Source organism: Pecten maximus, chromosome 8, assembly GCF_902652985.1.
Source record: "Pecten maximus chromosome 8, xPecMax1.1, whole genome shotgun sequence".
NCBI classification, from domain to species: Eukaryota; Metazoa; Mollusca; class Bivalvia; order Pectinida; family Pectinidae; genus Pecten; species Pecten maximus.
The window spans coordinates 14,887,111-14,906,116 of NC_047022.1; the positions used below are offsets into that span (position 1 = coordinate 14,887,111).

Consider the following 19,006-nt stretch of genomic DNA (forward strand, 5'->3'; position numbering starts at 1 on the left):
TTCTTTCTCCGACTGGCGTTACCCTTCTCAGGTCCATATCATCTTACATATCTCTACGCATTTCTGGTAAAAGCTACGCAGGTATCAGTGTTATGTGTGAAGCGCCCCCGTAATATGAATCTCTTAAATTTTTGCTTTCTATTTTAAAATTTTGATCATCTTTTTCTTGGACTCTAAGTAATGTTTTCGATTGAGCATGGTATTCTTCTTCAACAAAATTGAGCGCAGGAATATTATCTCTTGCTTTTACGTTTTAAAACCCCAAATATTGTACTTACATTTTTAATAGATAACTTGGCAAGCTCGTTTCGTTCAAGTTTGTTTCGTTCTCTATATACAGCCAAATGTTAGCCATAATGTTGAAGATCACAAAAATCAGTTTTCAACATTTGAGTCATTTTGACAAAGATAAGAAAAAATATACATATTACTGAACTTACTAGGATTTAAACATAACATTTTGTTTGATAATTATATCTCGCGGGTGTTTCACACGTCTTTCAATTTTCACGATAATTTCACTGCTATTTCACAGTATTTCACGAGTATGTCATTGAGATTTCACAGTATTACACTGTGAAGTTATATAATTCTATTTAAATCCTAATCTGGACCAGCGGTATATGGACCAATTTACGATGGTGTTATATATATATAGCATTCTATCAGATTAGGCGTACATGTACACAATAACATTTAATTATGACGTCTGTGGTTACGGCTGATCTGCATAAACCCCCACTTCAATAAATCCCCACTTCACTTAATTCTCACGCGGGTCATCTGGCCACACTAGGTCAATAAACCATGCAATATCAACACTCACACATGACCTGGATACAGGCCACTAGTGTGAGGTCATGTTATATAACAAAATACATGAGGACAAATCAGTCATGCTCAGGTAACAAATAGCATAAGGACACAATAACAAAATTCCAGAGGGCATGCTAAAAAAAATCACGGGGGCAAATATAGCATGCTCAATAAAAAAAAACATCACGGGGCAAATATTACGTGCTCAATAACAAAATTCACAAGGGCAAATGAAGCATGCTCAATAAAAAAAATATCCGAGGCAAAAACAGCATGCTCAATAACCAAATATTTGGGGGTAAATATTACGTGCTCAATTACAAAATTCACGGGGGAAATATTGCATGCTCAATAACAAAATTCACGAGGGAAATATTGCATGCTCAATAACAAAATACTCGAGGGCAAATATTGCATGTTCAATAACAAAATCCACGGGGGTAAATATTGCATGCTCAATTACAAAATTCACGGGGGAAATATTGCATGCTTAATAATAAAATTCACGGGGGCAAATATTGCATGCTCAATAACAAAATTCACGGGGGAAATATTGCATGCTCAATAACAAAATACTCGAGGGTAAATAATGTAAGCTCAATAATAAAATTCCAGATGACAAATGTGTCATTATCAATATAAAAATCCATGAAGGCGAAAACGTCTTGTTTAATAACAAATGTATTGGGGCAAATAAGTCAATTTCAATAGCGAAATTCAGGATAATTCTCATGAATTTAAAACAGGAAAACAAAAACAGATTAATTATCATGAATATGAAAAACAATCGGGAGGCATTCCAACGGACATAGCTATGATAAACTGATTAAATGTCTATTACGACAAAATACCCTGGATATCAAAAACAAAAGAATGATTTTTAATTGAAGGCGTATACTGATAATGGGTATAAAACAAAAAGGTTAATGATCAATCAGATTAATGGAGTTATAAAATTAAAAAAAGTTAGATAATTATGAATATGAAGAAATCAGCTGATGACTATTAATATACGAGTAGGATTAAAGTGTGTTGATTACAATTACAAAACAGATAAACTGTTAGCCAATGGATACAAATACAGTTAGGAACTAAAATGGACCGGCAGTGAAAATGAGCAAAAATGTTTTGATATGGAAATGAGATACGTGACAGTGTATAGTATCATGTACACTGATTAAAAAATAAAACAAAATACAACCGATAAAGTAGGAAATGAGATGGAGGATGCGTGTGTTAAGGGAGATGGTTACGATATGCAGATAATGCCCTGTTGGTTTATCGGCTACAGAGCAACATGAGGAATCCCTATGGGTCCCCCGGGACATCATAATGCACGCGCTAGTGTGAGCAAACCGGCTAATAATATCCGTTTGAAGTTATTTTAAGATTTATGTTTTTTTTCTCGAATATTTAGGCCAGCCGCACATTTTTGTGTAGAATACGCACGTGCTTTTACAACTATAGATCAGAATGATTAGATAACGCATCTCTTCTTGTTCAAACACCACTTGTATATTTTTTGTTAATGTTATCAAATATTTATAGTAACTATTCATAATGAAATAACAGCGTGCTACCTTCATTTTCTGATGAACGCAGTTCACCTAACTTTTGTATAAAAATTGTCGATTTGGCCGATATCTCAATTAGTGCCTGTATATATAGCTTGACTATCCACAGCTTGACTGGATAAACTTTTATACAATTCCAGTTTTCTGTTAATACAGTAATAATAATTGTACCTGATTAATAGAAAACAAAAAAAAATTCAACATCAATCGAAGGTTTGGTTTGGTTTATTTTGTTTAACGTCCTATTAACATCTAAGGTCATTTAAGGACGGCCTCCCGTGCGTGCGAAGGCATGTCTTGGTAGGCCGATTCCTTATATCAAGATACATCTTTTAATATCAGGTTTCAATCGTAAACAAAGACACTTATTATTATATGATTAGCTTTTCATGAAAAACGAAATTAAGTTTTTTTATACAACGTTTTCTATCACAAAAATGAATATCTTAAAACGCTGAGTTAACATAGCAATATAACACACATCTTAATATACTGGGTTTCTATCGTTAGAGAAGGCACCTTTTGATAGACTGGGTTTCTATCGTTAAAGAAGACACCTTTTAATAGACTGGGTTTCTATCGTTAGAGAAGTTAATATTTAAAAGACTTGGTTTCTATCGTTAAAGAAGACAACTTTTAATAGACCTCGTTTCCATCGTTAGAGAAGACATCGTTTTATAGCTTGTGTTTCTATCGTTAAGGCAGACAATTTTTATAGATTGTGTCTGATCGTTAAAAAGAAACTTTTTTATTTAGTTGGTTTCTATTGTTAAAGGAGACACCTTTTAATAGACTGGGTTTCTATCGTTAAAGAAGACACCTTTTGATAGACTGGGTTTCTATCGTTAGAGAAACCTTTGAATAGACTGGGTTTCTATCGTTAAAGAAGGCACCTTTTGATAGACTGGGTTTCTATCGTTAGAGAATGCACCTTTTGATAGACTGGGTTTCTATCGTTAAGAAATGCACCTTTTAATAGACTGGGTTTCTATCGTTAGAGAATGCACCTTTTGATAGACTGGGTTTCTATCGTTAGAGAAGACACCTTTTAATAGACTGGGTTTCTATCGTTAAAACCTTTTGATAGACTGGGTTTCTATCGTTAGAGAAGACACCTTTTAATAGACTGGGTTTCTATCGTTAGAGAAGGCACCTTTTAATAGACTGGGTTTCTATCGTTAAAGGAGCTACTTTTTAACAGACTGGGTTTCTATCGTTAGAGAAGACACCTTTTAATAGACTGGGTTTCTATCGTTAGAGAAGACATCTTTTAATAGACTGGGTTTCTATCGTTAGAGAAGACACCTTTTGATAGACTGGGTTTCTATCGTTACAGGAGCCACTTTTTAACAGACTGGGGGTTATATCGTTAGAGAAGACACCTTTTAACAGACTGGGTTTCTATCGTTAGAGAAGACACATTTTAATAGACTGGGTTTCTATCGTTAAAGAAGACACCTTTTAACAGACTGGGGGTTATGTCGTTAGAGAAGACACCTTTAAATAGACTGGGTTTATATCGTTAAAGGAGCCACCTTTTAATAGACTGGGTTTCTATCGTTAGAGAAGACACCTTTTAACAGACTGGGTTTCTATCGTTAGAGAAGACACCTTTTAATAGACTGGATTTCTATCGTTAAAGGAGCCACCTTTTAATAGACTGGGTTTCTATCGTTAGAGAAGACACCTTTTAACAGACTGGGTTTCTATCGTTAGAGAAGGCACCTTTTGATAGACTGGGTTTCTATCGTTAGAGAAGACACCTTTTAACAGACTGGGTTTCTATCGTTAGAGAAGGCACCTTTTGATAGACTGGGTTTCTATCGTTAGAGAAGACACCTTTTAATAGACTGGGTTTCTATCGTTAGAGAAGACACCTTTTGATAGACTGGGTTTCTATCGTTAGAGAAGACACATTTTAATAGACTGGGTTTCTATCGTTAAAGAAGACACCTTTTAACAGACTGGGGGTTATGTCGTTAGAGAAGACACCTTTTAATAGACTGGGTTTATATCGTTAAAGGAGCCACCTTTTAATAGACTGGGTTTCTATCGTTAGAGAAGACACCTTTTAACAGACTGGGTTTCTATCGTTAGAGAAGACACCTTTTAATAGACTGGATTTCTATCGTTAAAGGAGCCACCTTTTAATAGACTGGGTTTCTATCGTTAGAGAAGACACCTTTTAACAGACTGGGTTTCTATCGTTAGAGAAGGCACCTTTGATAGACTGGGTTTCTATCGTTAGAGAAGACACCTTTTAATAGACTGGGTTTCTATCGTTAGAGAAGACACCTTTTGATAGACTGGGTTTCTATCGTTAGAGAAGACACCTTTTGATAGACTGGGTTTCTATCGTTGGAGAAGACACCTTTTGATAGACTGGGTTTCTATCGTTAAAGGAGCCACTTTTTAACAGACTGGGGGTTATATCGTTAGAGAAGACATCTTTTAACAGACTGGGTTTCTATCGTTAAAGAACACCCCCTCCTTTAGTCTTAGACTGAGCTATGTTTTCGTAAACAAGCACACGTTTAGTTTCCTTTTAAAAAAAAATCACACGCGTGAGATGATTTGTATCATACGTCAATGATTTAGAAAAAAATCTTATCGGTAAAATGAAAAATTCTATTGGTGTAAATGCATTTTATCATATTACATGTCATGAATGGGAAAAATGATGGGATTTTAATTAAAGTGAATGGTTAAATTCAATCCCTGGACCACACCATTTACACATATGAAGACTGTGAGTAAGGTTAGATAGGTTGTCGATGACAGGTTCCGATACCAGCCAAACACATTGACCTTTCGTGTGGAAACGTGTGAAATTGGCCACTTGACTTGGTTGATGATGCGTGCAGTTATAATCCCTAGATAAGCCCAGGGACGATGGGTTATCACGTGACCTCGACTTGTCATTCCCTAGTAATAATCTGTCACCAATACACATCTAGAGTTGTTTGGGAATATTCATTTAAATATATGTATCTTCAATATGCTTTAACCTCGATAATCAGATTATGTCGTTCCCTAAGTATCTCTCGTTTCATATTTTCTATCAGCTCTTTATACCCCCAAACCTTTCCACGAACCCCCCGCTCCCACCTTTCAACGACCCCCCCCCCCCCCCCCCCCCCCCCCCCCCCCTTTCCTCGACCCCAATTCGTTACCTCCTTCACGTTCCCTGTTTCTCCCCTACATCTTTTTCTCGTTTGCTTGTCAGTTATAACGATGTTTTGTGAGATGTGATAGACGCTGATTGGCATTACATACAAATTATTTCATAGGCAACGTCATGCATCAGTTTGAATATTTCTGATTGAGTCGGGTTTGACATAGACAAGGGTCTGGTTTACGGAGTCGAGACTGCTGCAGTAGTGGTAGAGTGTGTGTCGTATATTTCCAAGTGTGATTAATCGGTATTGGGAGAGACATACTAGTTGGTCTGCATTTTGTTCCATATCTTGGCCTAATGTAAACAAGTCTTGCTGTATTACTGATGACGAATACCACGGTATCTACCCACAATCCATTAGCCACTTACATATTGTATAGTGATCCACTAGTTCACTAATAAAACAGGGGTTTTTTTTGCTGTCAATGCTTAAAAATTTATTTAAGTCGAACAGGGAAAACATTAAAAAAAATATGACAACATTCAGGCAAACACTTATGTGTTTAGCCTTCAGAGAAATTTAAAGCGAATGTTGTACACTAAAATTAATGTTAATAGTCTGTCTGTCTGTTCAAGACGTCCAGCTGTTTTAAATCTCGGTCAACGAAAACGTCTCACAGACTCAGAACTGAGCTTTGGATACCAACAAAACGTCAGATGATCTCAGAACTTGCATTCTAATACTAACATTTTCTGGAAAGAGATTCGGTGCGTCATTTACCAAAATTAGATCACTCCGACCTAATTTACAATTGACCTACATTCAACAAAAAATCTGTTCCTGACTCCATCTATAGTACTGGTGTAGGCCAGACATGGTGTCAGGGCCAGAGGAAACTCGGGCTACATCCATATGTGTACGTATATGTACGTATGTGCATGCCAAGACTCTATAGCGGCTTCATTTCTTAAGGGATTTCAAATTTCACACATTTACAAAGGACAAAACTATCTTGAATGAGTGTGAGTTTCAGGGTTGTAGGGTCGTGGTCTTTCATAGTTACAGAAAGTCTAACTTAATTTTATATAATTCCTCTTTTATTTCTATAGTTTCTTGTATTGTTACATCAAAATCAGCTACGAGCTTATAACACCGTCTTTATAAATCATTTAATAGAGTTATATAGGGGGACGGTAGGGGACATGTATGGCTTTATCAATAGTAAGTATGCTTGTTATTACATGTATTTACAGTATCATACCATCGCGAGACGATACAATACGCGTACAAAAAATGTACGTGCGTATAGTACATGTTCATTATGTACATGTGCATTCACCCTTTGTGATTTCAATTCGAATTTTGATTAAACTTCTGGTAATGGTCATTCATGAGAATACCTCGAACGAATTCGTCTTTCAGGGTGCCAGGGTCAAGGATAAGGTTACTGTTGCTATTAACGGAAAATCTTTGTCAGCACTTCAGCGATTTTAACATGAATTTATGTAGATCAAATTCCATACATATATAAGGGTCATGAATGAGAATACCTCAAAAGAGTTAGTGTTGCAGGATGCCTAGTTCACGGGCATGATATTATTTATAGAAAGTTTTTGTGAGCGTTCTAGTGTGTGTGTGTGTGTGTGTGGTTTTTTTTTTGGGGGGGGGGGGGGGGGGGAAACAGAGGACACTTACTTCAGAGGTAAACCTAGCTATGGCCGCTACAGAGGACACTCACTTCAGAGGTAAACCTAGCTATGGCCGCTACAGAGGACACTTACTTCAGAGGTAAACCTAGCTATGGCCGCTACAGAGGACACTCACTTCAGAGGTAAACCTAGCTATGGCCGCTACAGAGGACACTTACTTCAGAGGTAAACCTAGCTATGGCCGCTACAGAGGACACTCACTTCAGAGGTAAACCTAGCTATGGCCGCTACAGAGGACACTCACTTCAGAGGTAAGACTATACTATGGCCGCTACAGAGGACACTCACTTCAGAGGTAAACCTAGCTATGGCCGCTACAGAGGACACTTACTTCAAAGGTAAGCCTAGCTATGGCCGCTACAGAGGACACTTACTTCAGAGATAAACCTAGCTATGGCCGCTACAGAGGACACTTACTTAAGAGGTAAGTCTAGCTATGGCCGCTACAGAGGACACTCACTTCAGAGGTAAACCTAACTATGGCCGCTACAGAGGACACTCACTTCAGAGGTAAACCTAGCTATGGCCGCTACAGAGGACACTTACTTCAGAGGTAAACCTAGCTATGGCCGCTACAGAGGACACTTACTTCAGAGGTAAACCTAGCTATGGCCGCTACAGAGGACACTTACTTCATAGGTAAACCTAGCTATGGCCGCTACAGAGGACACTTACTTTAGAGGTAAACCTATGTTATGGACGCTACAGAGGACACTTACTTCAGAGGTAAACCTAGGTTATGGACGCTACAGGGGACACTTACTTCAGAGGTAAACATAGCTATGGCCGCTACAGAGGACACTTACTTTAGAGGTAAACCTAGGCTATGGCCGCTACAGAGGACACTCACTCCAGAGGTAAACCTAGCTATGGCCGCTACAGAGGACACTTACTTTAGAATTAAACCTATGCTATGGCCGCTACAGAGGACACTTACTTCAGAGGTAAACCTGGCTATGGCCGCTACAGAGGACACTTACTTCAGAAGTAAACCTAGGCTATGGACGCTACAGAGGACACTTACTTCAGAGGTAAACCTAGCTATGGCCGCTACAGAGGACACTCACTCCAGAAGTAAACCTAGGCTATGGCCGCTACAGAGGACACTTACTTCAGAGGTAAACCTAGGTTATGGACGCTACAGAGGACACTTACTTCAGAGGTAAACCTAGCTATGGCCGCTACAGAGGACACTTACTTCAGAGGTAAACCTAGCTATGGCCGCTACAGAGGACACTTACTTTAGAGGTAAACCTAGGTTATGGACGCTACAGAGGACACTTACTTCAGAGGTAAATCCATGAAATGGCCGCTACAGAGGACACTTACTTCAGAAGTAAGACTATGCTATGGACGCTACATACAGAGAACACCTACTTCAGAAGAAAGACTAGGCTATGGCCGCTAGAGAAGACACTTACTTCAGAGGTAAACCTAGGTTATGGACGCTACAGAGGACACTTACTTTAGAGGTAAACCTGGGTTATGGACGCTACAGAGGACACTTTCTTCAGAAGTAAGACTATGCTATGGCCGCTACAGAGAACACTTACTTGAGATGTAAGACTATGCTATTGCCGCTACAGACGACACTTCCATCAGAAGTAAGACTATGCTATGGCCGCTACAGAGGATACTTACTTCAGAGGTAAATCTATGCTAAGGCCGCTACATACAGAGAACATCTACTTCAGAAGAAAGACTAGGCTATGGCCGCTACAGAGGACACTTACTTTAGAGGTAAGCCTAGGTTATGGCCGCTACAGAGGACACTTACTTCAGAGGTAAACCTAGCTATGGCCGCTACAGAGGACACTTACTTTAGAGGTAAACCTGGGCTATGGACGCTACAGAGGACACTTACTTTAGAAGTTACACTAGGCTAAGGCCGCTACATACAGAGAACACCTACTTCAGAAGTAAGACTATGCTATGGCCGCTACAGAGGAGACCTACTTTAGAGGTAAGACTAGGCTATGGCCGCTACAGAGGACACTTACTTTAGAAGTAAGACTAGGCTATGGCCGCTACAGAGGACACTTACTTTAGAAGTAAGACTAGGCTATGGCCGCTACAGAGGGGACACTTACTTTAGAAGTAAGACTAGGCTATGGCCGCTACAGAGGAGACCAACTTTAGAAGTAAGACTAGGCTACGGTCACTGTTGAGGTCGGTATATATAAATGTACCTTTACAAGGAGATATGCTTAACAGTACAAAGTATATTACCTCCAGTAAAACGGATTAGATTGTTCAGCCGTAAAAACACTTGAGTAGATTATAAAAGCTGGTTTTCTTTTCAGAAGTTAAAACGGCCGTATCTAAATCTGTCAGGTAATACGTTTATTTACAATCTTTCGCGTTAGCCTTAAAAAACAACAGACTATGTTCGGGCAGGCTTTGTGTGTGAGGCTAAACATGTATTTTAAAATTATGCTTATCATTCTTATTAATTTCCTATCACGATACGTAGCAAAACAATAACCCCCAAATTATGCAATGTCATGTTAACATAGCCGATTTTAATACAACAAAGATTTTGTAATCCCTGATAGTTTTGTTATAGCCGACTTAAAGTCTTATCGGGTTTGGAACAAGCTACATTGCACAGTGCAGCCTCCGTATTGTAGGTACGTGTTGAGAATCCCGACAATGTTGTAAGGGTTTTAGATATGAATTACTGGGTCTATCGGATTGTTTTCCCCGTATAGCACAGCTTGTTTTAGGCGTCGGTAAAACTATCGATCCGTCGGACGAGTGAAGGTTTCGATACTGTCACTGAATAACAAATTCTCCCTCTCCGATTATGGTGTCAGAAGACAGTTGTATGTTATAAGTATGATTTACGCTACTGTCGCGTGGCCCTGGGCTACTTTGTTATATATACGTCCGAAGTCATATTGTATGTACTTAGCACTATATCATACACCGTAATGTATAACATCTCTATCATACATTCCTATGTCAATATAACAACACATACCAGTAAAAACTACATAAATTGGAAAATCTTACCTCCGCCGTTTTTATAACATATATATGGGAACCTCCATACATTTCCCAAGTCCACGGCGAATCCGATCACAGATAGTAGAAAATCCACCTTTTTTCCCCATGTTTCTCGTTCAGGTACATCGCTCTCTAACTTTGCATTCTTTTCCAAATCCTCCTGAGAATCAGCAGGTTTTTCATTCATCCCGTCCCTCCCGTTAGGGGTCAGGAATGGAGTACTGAGAGACATGTTGCTCTGTAAGGTCGACCCGGGGGTGATAGAATCCCGGGGGTCAGGTTTTCTATCTAAACGACTCTCCTCCTCTGGAGCTATGTAACCACTGTTGAAAGAGGACGCGTTTTCCCTAAGTTTATCATTTTTGTTATTTCCATCAAGATACCGTGCCTTGCCCCTCCCGTCAGAGCCCGTGGGTGGGGCAGAAGAACCCTGCCATGATTGTCCGGTCACGTTTTCAAGCTCTAGATCCTGTCGCGTGTGGCTCTCACTACTGCCATCACCGTTTTCAATGAAAGGATAACTAATAGTGAAGGCCGTATTATCGTACATATGATGAATGGACTGGTCTCTGCTGCCTTTGATTGGTCGAGACATTTTTGGACGAGTTCCCTCCCTTTACCAACGCAAAGTCTGTGTCTGGTCGTTGTTGATTATATTATTAGCGTTAGTCACAGGTCAGCGACCGTAGCGCTCACCTGAAACGGAAGGAAATGAAAAATAATTTTTAATCTTCTTTTGGTTCTTTAATGTGTTTATTTTCGCACTTTTAACTAGTTTTGTGGGGACATATATATCGGTTTGTATGCTACAGTGTAGGGGGTTATCGCTAACATAACTAGGCGATTACCATCCCCCAGCGTTCACACGCTGAACAGGCCACACGTGACCGTACTCCATCAGATCCTCAGATTGGTGAAGAATTTTGATGTAAAAAACATATTACCATCAAATATATGAAAACGATATCAGTTGTTGAAATATTACACGAACACTTTAAGTACGACATTAATTTAAAAAACAAGATTTCCTTCAACTTATGTTTTATAAGCACTAACGTTTCGTACTGATATTATATAATGAGTGCTACTCTAATAACGTCAACCCTGCTCTGGCGAGGCCAGACAAGCATGTGACGTAGGTAACAATTTACGTACATGTACATCACGGAAAAGTCTGGTCTACTTTAAGGTAGCTATCGAATTCCTTTCATTTATATAGATCTACTCTCGCATTATTTGCCAGAATGTTTTTAAATATCGTTGAAACAGAGAAAATTGAAAGTGTTTTTATTTACAGACACATTGCTACTTATATTTGTATTTATAAGCTTAATCATATGACATAAATACTGACAGAGGTAGGGCTCAGCTGACCTGAGAACTTGTAAACACCTGACCTACATACGTCCCCGGGGGGTACGGAGCAGATTGTGTAGGAGTGGACCACCAAACAATGAACCTGCCATTGTCCAGGAATAACTGTAAATGTTTGTAAACATTCTACGTCAAATCTTTTCAATAAAATTATATCTCACAGAATATTTCTTTACCTGTTCAGATTTTGAAAGGTAAATCAGGCCAGGTATAAACGAATGTTCGTGGAGATATTCCTCCTGCCATCGTCTCCTGTAGGTTTCTATTAATTTATACAATACTGAATACATGTGGTGATTGAACTAAGCATTGAATGGTAATCGGTATCGTTGTATAGGTGTTGGGTTGTTTATATACCCCAATACCGACCTGGGGTCAGTGACAATATGGTGCTCCCGACAACGTTATTTAGTCTAGTAAAGTCTGTAACCGATTTAACGATATCTGGTTTCATTACTAAAACTCGTATGTACCCCCGCATAGCAAGGCTGTAAAATAGGACCACACGCTATCTTACATAACAATATATACAGGACATCAGTCCTACGTTTTTGTAATGAATGGTCCAGCTCAAACAGAAGCTATATCATCCATATACGAATGTGCGCGAGTTTTCCATAATTTCTATTGGTATTTGCATCCATATTACACTACCTGTCCCCCCCCCCCTTTTCTAGAGACCAAAATAATTAAGTGTGAGCCACCTATCCACCTATTACTATACCCCGTTGGGAGCTATATCCCCCGCGAACAATAATACCCCGTCGGGAGCTATATCCCCCGGGAGCAATAATACCCCGTCAGGAGCTATATCCCCCGGGAGCAATAATACCCAGTCGGGAGCTATATCCCCCGGGAGCAATAATACTCCGTCAGGAGCTATATCCCCCGGGAGCTATAATACCCTGTCGGGAGCTATATCCCCCGGGAGCAATAATACCCAGTCGGGAGCTATATCCTCCCGGGAGCAATAATACCCCGTCAGGAGCTATATCCCCCCGGGAGCAATAATACCCCGTCGGGAGCTATATCCCCCGGGAGCAATAATACCCCGTCGGGAGCTATATCCCCCGGGAGCAATAATACCCAGTCGGGAGCTATATCCCCCGGGAGCTATAATACCCTGTCGGGAGCTATATCCCCCGGGAGCTATAATACCCAGTCGGGAGCTATATCCCCCGGGAGCTATAACACCCCGTCGGGATAATGTGTCCATATACAATAATACACGCCTGAAGGCTACATGTGTACGTTGTTTACATTACGATCCCCGACTTAACGACCTGCTGAAAGCCCCATATGAAATACAAGTAGGGAGTGAAAACGACGACCACGTTTTAATTCCATAAAAATCACCATCCTCAGAATGTTTGACAGTAGGATGTAGAGGACACAAACTTTGATTTTAGGAAAAGAACGCGGATAGTTTGTTGTTTTTTTTTTTTTTCTTTTTTAATATTTACAAGTGTACATGTATCTTTCACACCTCCGGGTCACCCATCCTATACTTCATTGTCCCGAGAGATTTTGGAGTGAATGTCTTTTCGTTCAGCGGCATGTGTCGTTGGTACCTTCAGAGGTCATACGGACTTCACATACCCAGGTATTGCAAACAGAAGTGAAACTCCCTACGGGGAAAGTATGATAAGCACTCCCCTCGTTTGAAATACAATTGTACAAATATATTTATATTTTGTGCTTGATTTGCTATGGTTGTCTACGGACATTGAAGATTTAGAGTAGATATATGTATATATATAACCTCATGCTATCGTCGAGTCACCATAAATCTACACACATAATATATGTAATGTAATTAAATGTTTAAAACAAATTAAAAAGTCAGTGATGCAATCCTAGTGTTTTGTTTTATTTTAACACCACGATGTACTTGTATGTACATTATTGGTCGTATACTTTGACGTATCTACAGGATAGCATATACAAAGTGTAGTCAACAGCAATACCGGACTTATCCGACACCCTGTCTAATCCGACCAAAACAGCCACTTCCAATGGGGTCGGATTAGTTAGGTTTCACTTTAATACCTTAATACTGACCCTCAGTCATGGAATATTAATTAGAACAACAACTTAACATAACAATAATGTCATTAGATACACAAAACTATTTCTGTAACACATGTAAATCAAAATATTGTCATTAAATACACAAAACTATTACTCTAACACGTGTACAACAAAATAATATCATCAGATACACACAACTATTATTCTAACACATGTAAATCAAAATTTTGTCATTAGATACACAAAACTATTACTCTAACACGTGTACAACAAAATATTGTCATTAGATAGATAAACTATTACTCCACCGATGTACAACAAAATAATGTCATTAAATACACAAAACTATTACTCTAACACGTGTACAACAAAATATTGTCATTAGATAGATAAACTATAACTCCACCGATGTACAACAAAATATTGTCATTAGATACACAAAACTATTACTCCACCGATGTACAACAAAATAATGTCATTAGATAGATAAACTATTACTCTAACACATGTACAACAACATAATATATGTTGTAATTTATCTGCATTATCTGATAAGATCATTTCTTAAAACGAAATCAGGATATCGATATTGTATTAGTGATCTGGCACTGAAACTTGACGTGACTTCTACAATGTCCCATACTTTACAGTCACCTGAAACTCTTATTAAGTATGACATTCAGTAGAAGGCCGAGACTCCGAATAAAAAATGTGTCTGTTAACTAAAACGTTAGGCCTGCCGGAGAGAAGATCATCTACTGTAGATAGTGTATGAGTATTCGTAGCAACATGACTGGGATCTTGTAATTCTTTGGTAGGATTTTGCTAATTGTCGGCCAAATTTTCGCCTTCTCTCCAACAGGCTGCGTTCATCTATACCATATAATTCAAAAGAATATGGACTTGGTAACAGAACCGCTATTCTTATTAAGAACCGATCTAACGGAGGCAAAGTACATGATCTAACGGAGGCAAAGTACATGTACCAACACTGCTCCAACAGCATGGAGGCATTTGGAAATTAACATTTGAACAAGGAAATAAGACTTATATCACAAAAGAAAATACATCATGATGAACACTGAAAAAGTCGTGGTACCGATAACGAAATGGCCCTTGAATATCGAATCACCTGAGACATGGAAACACCATAAGTTGGGGAAGAAGAAATGCTACTATTGAGAAATAGGAAATTCAATATAGGTAAATGACAAAGCAAGTAGATGAAGAGTCAAGCGAAGAAGGAAATGTATTTACTGCACCACACATCTATAACGGTGAAGTATTTAGTCTTTTTATGACGTATATGTTCAGTTCACCCATGATTGTGAGTGTGATGCATGGGTACATGTTTCAAACTCGTATCTGTACACGGAAGCATATAAGGTAGCAAAACAGGAAGATGTATATCAAACTCTTATTAAATTACAAATTTAAAGCGTGTATTATTCCATTTTAAAGTAGTTTTTTGTATGTGAACATTTCAGTATGGATTCCGATCCAATCTTCACACGATCTACTTCATTATATTAAACACCACTAAATCCAAACGAACGATATACGTGGTTCATTAAAAGAGTATGTGTTCAATTCGGCCACATTAATAAACAATCGGTCAATTCCGTTTCAATCGGCGACGAAATACACTTAGGAAATAAGGCAGACGGCCTTCTTTGTATTAAAACTGAATGTGTATCTCGGGCGTCCTTTGGCAAGCCAACAAGTCCGCGCACTTACATGTATACCAGTAATGAAGTCATCATCTCATCGTTATCCTACTCCTAACGTGTATTGTGTAACATGTGCAAATAACATCTTGTCTTAAGCAGCTTATCGTTTTGTCTAAGTGGACAAGTGACGGATGTAGCTCCGAACTTGTTTAGTTAATTTTGTTATTTATTATATAATAAATGAGAAAATCGTTTACATTGATTATCGTGTGTGGTCTTATACACGAGTTATCGCTCTTTGATCAATTTCCAAAGCACGGGAGAGTTATATTTCCGTTTTATGCCAAATAATTACACAGAAAGGGTAATTTAAAACGCACTTTAATGAATTATGATAACTTAGTTTTGATAGAAATTAAAAATAAATAAACATACGTACCAAGAACGATCATCGAGGACAATTCTTGGCTAGTACATCAGATAGCATATATAGGTGTGAGTAAATCCATCCTAAACATCGAAACAATGGGGCAAGTGGTGAGCAATAACAATATACCAGCGCGTGCCGTTGGGTTGGAATGCATGCACGCGCATTGCCGATGTGAGGGACATTTACTGTGTCGACGAGAAGATTTGGACACGAGACCCTATGTAGGTATGTGTTATGTACAGCCAAAGTATTGTATTCAACATTAGTAGGTACAACAAAACAATAATAGATTCATGGTATACTACAATAGAACAAACCACGGATACTTAAATGTCATTACTATCCGGCCATTACAAATACATCCTGAGAATATCAAAACTTTACCGGAAAACGATTTTACGCGATTGTTTAGGTGGTAAAAAAACGCTCTGTTTGAGTTAGTATTTAAGTCGATGTAACCAACCAAACTTTACAATTGATTACGACAGAATCATCATTGGTATTACCAATTACAATGTGAAAGTTTAAAATGTAGAATAAGAGTTAGTATTTCATGGAATCTGTGTCAGAATGAATGCAGCTTAAAACAGCACAATTTATACCTCGCCACGGAGTGATGGTCCACCAGTTACAATAAATGGTTATAAGACATCCTCGTAGACAGAGAGTCGACCATCTGCGAAAGTTAAAGTCATTCTCGAGGACTTATAGTCCATCAGCTACAATGGTTAAAGCCATTATCGAGGACTCGTAGTCCATCAGCGCCAAAGATTCCAGTTATTCTCGGGGACAGATAGTCCACCAGCTACAATGGTTATCTAAGCCATTCTCGAGGAGGCCTGATAGTCCATCAGTTACGAAGGTTAAAATTCCTCATCGAGGACTGATAGTCAATGAACTAAGACTAAAAAAGGACAACCTTGACGACTGATATTCCACCAGCTGCAATGAGTAAAGCCGTTCTTGAGGACTGATAGTCCACCAGCGACGATGGCCAGATCAAGTCATGTAGTCTATCATCTACAATAGTCCACTAGCTACAATGGTTAAAGTCATACTAGAGGACGAATAATCCACTAGCTACAATGGTTAAAGCCATACTAGAGGACGAATAGTCCACTAGCTACAATGGTTAAGGCCATACCCGAGGACGAATAGTCCACTAGCTACAATGGTTATAGCCACACTAGAGGACGAATAGTCCACTAGCTACAATGGTTATAGCCACACTAGAGGACGAATAGTCCACTAGCTACAATGGTTATAGCCATACTAGAGGACGAATAGTCCACTAGCTACAATGGTTAAAGCCATACTAGAGGACGAATAGTCCACTAGCTACAATGGTTATAGCCACACTAGAGGACGAATAGTCCACTAGCTACAATGGTTAAAGCCATTCTAGAGGACGAATAGTCCACCAGCTACAATGGTTAAAGTCATACTAGAGGACGAATAGTCCACTAGCTACAATGGTTAAAGCCATACTAAAGGACGAATAGTCCACTAGCTACAATGATTAAAGCCATACTAGAGGACGAATAGTCCACTAGCTACAATGGTTAAAGCCATACCCGAGGACGAATAGTCCACTAGCTACAATGGTTAAGGCCATACCCGAGGACGAATAGTCCACTAGCTACAATGGTTAAAGCCATACCCGAGGACGAATAGTCCACTAGCTACAATGGTTAAAGCCATACTAGAGGACGAATAGTCCACTAGCTACAATGGTTAAAGTCATACTAGAGGACGAATTGTCCACCAGCTACAATGGTTAAAGCCATTCTAGAGGACGAATTGTCCACTAGCTACAATGGTTTAAGCCATACCCGAGGACGAATAGTCCACCAGCTACAAATGTTAAAATCGATCCTAGATGACTGATTGTTCACCAACTTCAATTGTTAAAACCATCCTCGCACATTGATAGTCCAGCAGATGCAACGTTTAAAGCAAATATGGATAAATGATAGTCAACTATGTGCAAGGGTCTTACCTATCCCTTCATAGAGGACAGATTGTCCATTAAACACAAACGATAAAGTGATCACATAATGACTGATAGTTAACCAGCTACAATTGTTAAAGGCACCCCCGAGGACTGATAGTTAATTCATAAGCAATAATGGTGAGAAGCCATCCTCGATGACCGATAGTTGCAGCTGCAAAAGTTAAAGGCAAAAAGCTCGGTGACTGAAAGTCCACCAGCTACAGATGTCAAAATCAGCATATAAGACAGATAGTCTGTCAGCTAATACAATATTACCGTCATCATCGAGGCCTGCTAGTCATTACATTTGCCGATAATATGTCCACTAAGTACTCCTTTTATGAAACATTTCTCCAGGTTGGTAAGTATTATGTCAATAGATTTTATTGTATATCACAAGCTGTATTGGATTATAAGCGTGACGTGGTTACACTCTGATACCAACCTATGACAAATGATAAGAGAAAGGTTGGTACTCTGATTCAGGAATATATTGGATAGTGAATATATGGAGACACGTGACTCGGCCTACAAGCAGCTAAGTCAATAAGTTAAGGAATCAGAAGGATAACAATGATGTTCAAAGAGATTTAGATGTCAGCAATCATTCTAGATGTGAAGGAGTATCCGAAACCACTGAGAGGATATATCGTGGCCATGATATCGTGACAATCATGATAACTTTAAATGTACCCCAAAGCATCAAAGCATCCTACTGCACTCTAAGCATAAAACGCTATAAGAGAAAGTCGTGGAATGCATATACAAAATTATAAAAAAAGAATTGGAACGCATATCTGCCCATTATCTGAAAAACTATGAAGTGTTTTGGTTTGTCTTCGTAGATAGATGGAGACACCTAAAAACACAGGAATCTTAATAGGTTCGAATGGAATGAATCCAAGTTCAAGGTCATTTGGCTAGCTCAGATCATGTCGCATAACAAATTCGTTTCTATGACTACGGCAATTCAACAGGTGCTTGACAAAGAGAGCAATATTTTCGAATTTAAGTGTAGGGAAGCTAAGTGGAAAATTAGCAGAATTTGCAAGTCAGTTTGATTGTATCGTTCACACTTCAGTGTACATATATTTGTACTACAAGGCCTTTTCCCATGATTGTCTTCCAGCTATAAGGCCATACATGGTTTTGAGACTGACAGTTTACCTGCTATAATGTCACTGCCCCCCTCACCTCACCCCCCCCCCCACCCCCCCCCCCCCCCCCCCCCCCCCCCCCCCCCTCACTCTCCTACCCCTCCCTCTGTCGATATAAAAGCAT

General features: G+C 39.1%; 1 protein-coding gene across 1 annotated transcript in view; it reads right to left on the minus strand.

Moving 5' to 3' along the window:
- The window catches only part of LOC117332547 (sodium-dependent serotonin transporter-like), a 57,828-nt gene extending 46,983 nt beyond the window's left edge, over positions 1–10,845 (minus strand). The window contains exon 1 of the mRNA XM_033891498.1: positions 10,234–10,845. Within this exon, the coding sequence (XP_033747389.1) occupies positions 10,234–10,822 (589 nt within the window). The 5' untranslated portion in view covers positions 10,823–10,845. The remainder of the gene's footprint in view (positions 1–10,233) is intronic.
- Between the last annotated feature and the right edge of the window lie 8,161 nt (positions 10,846–19,006).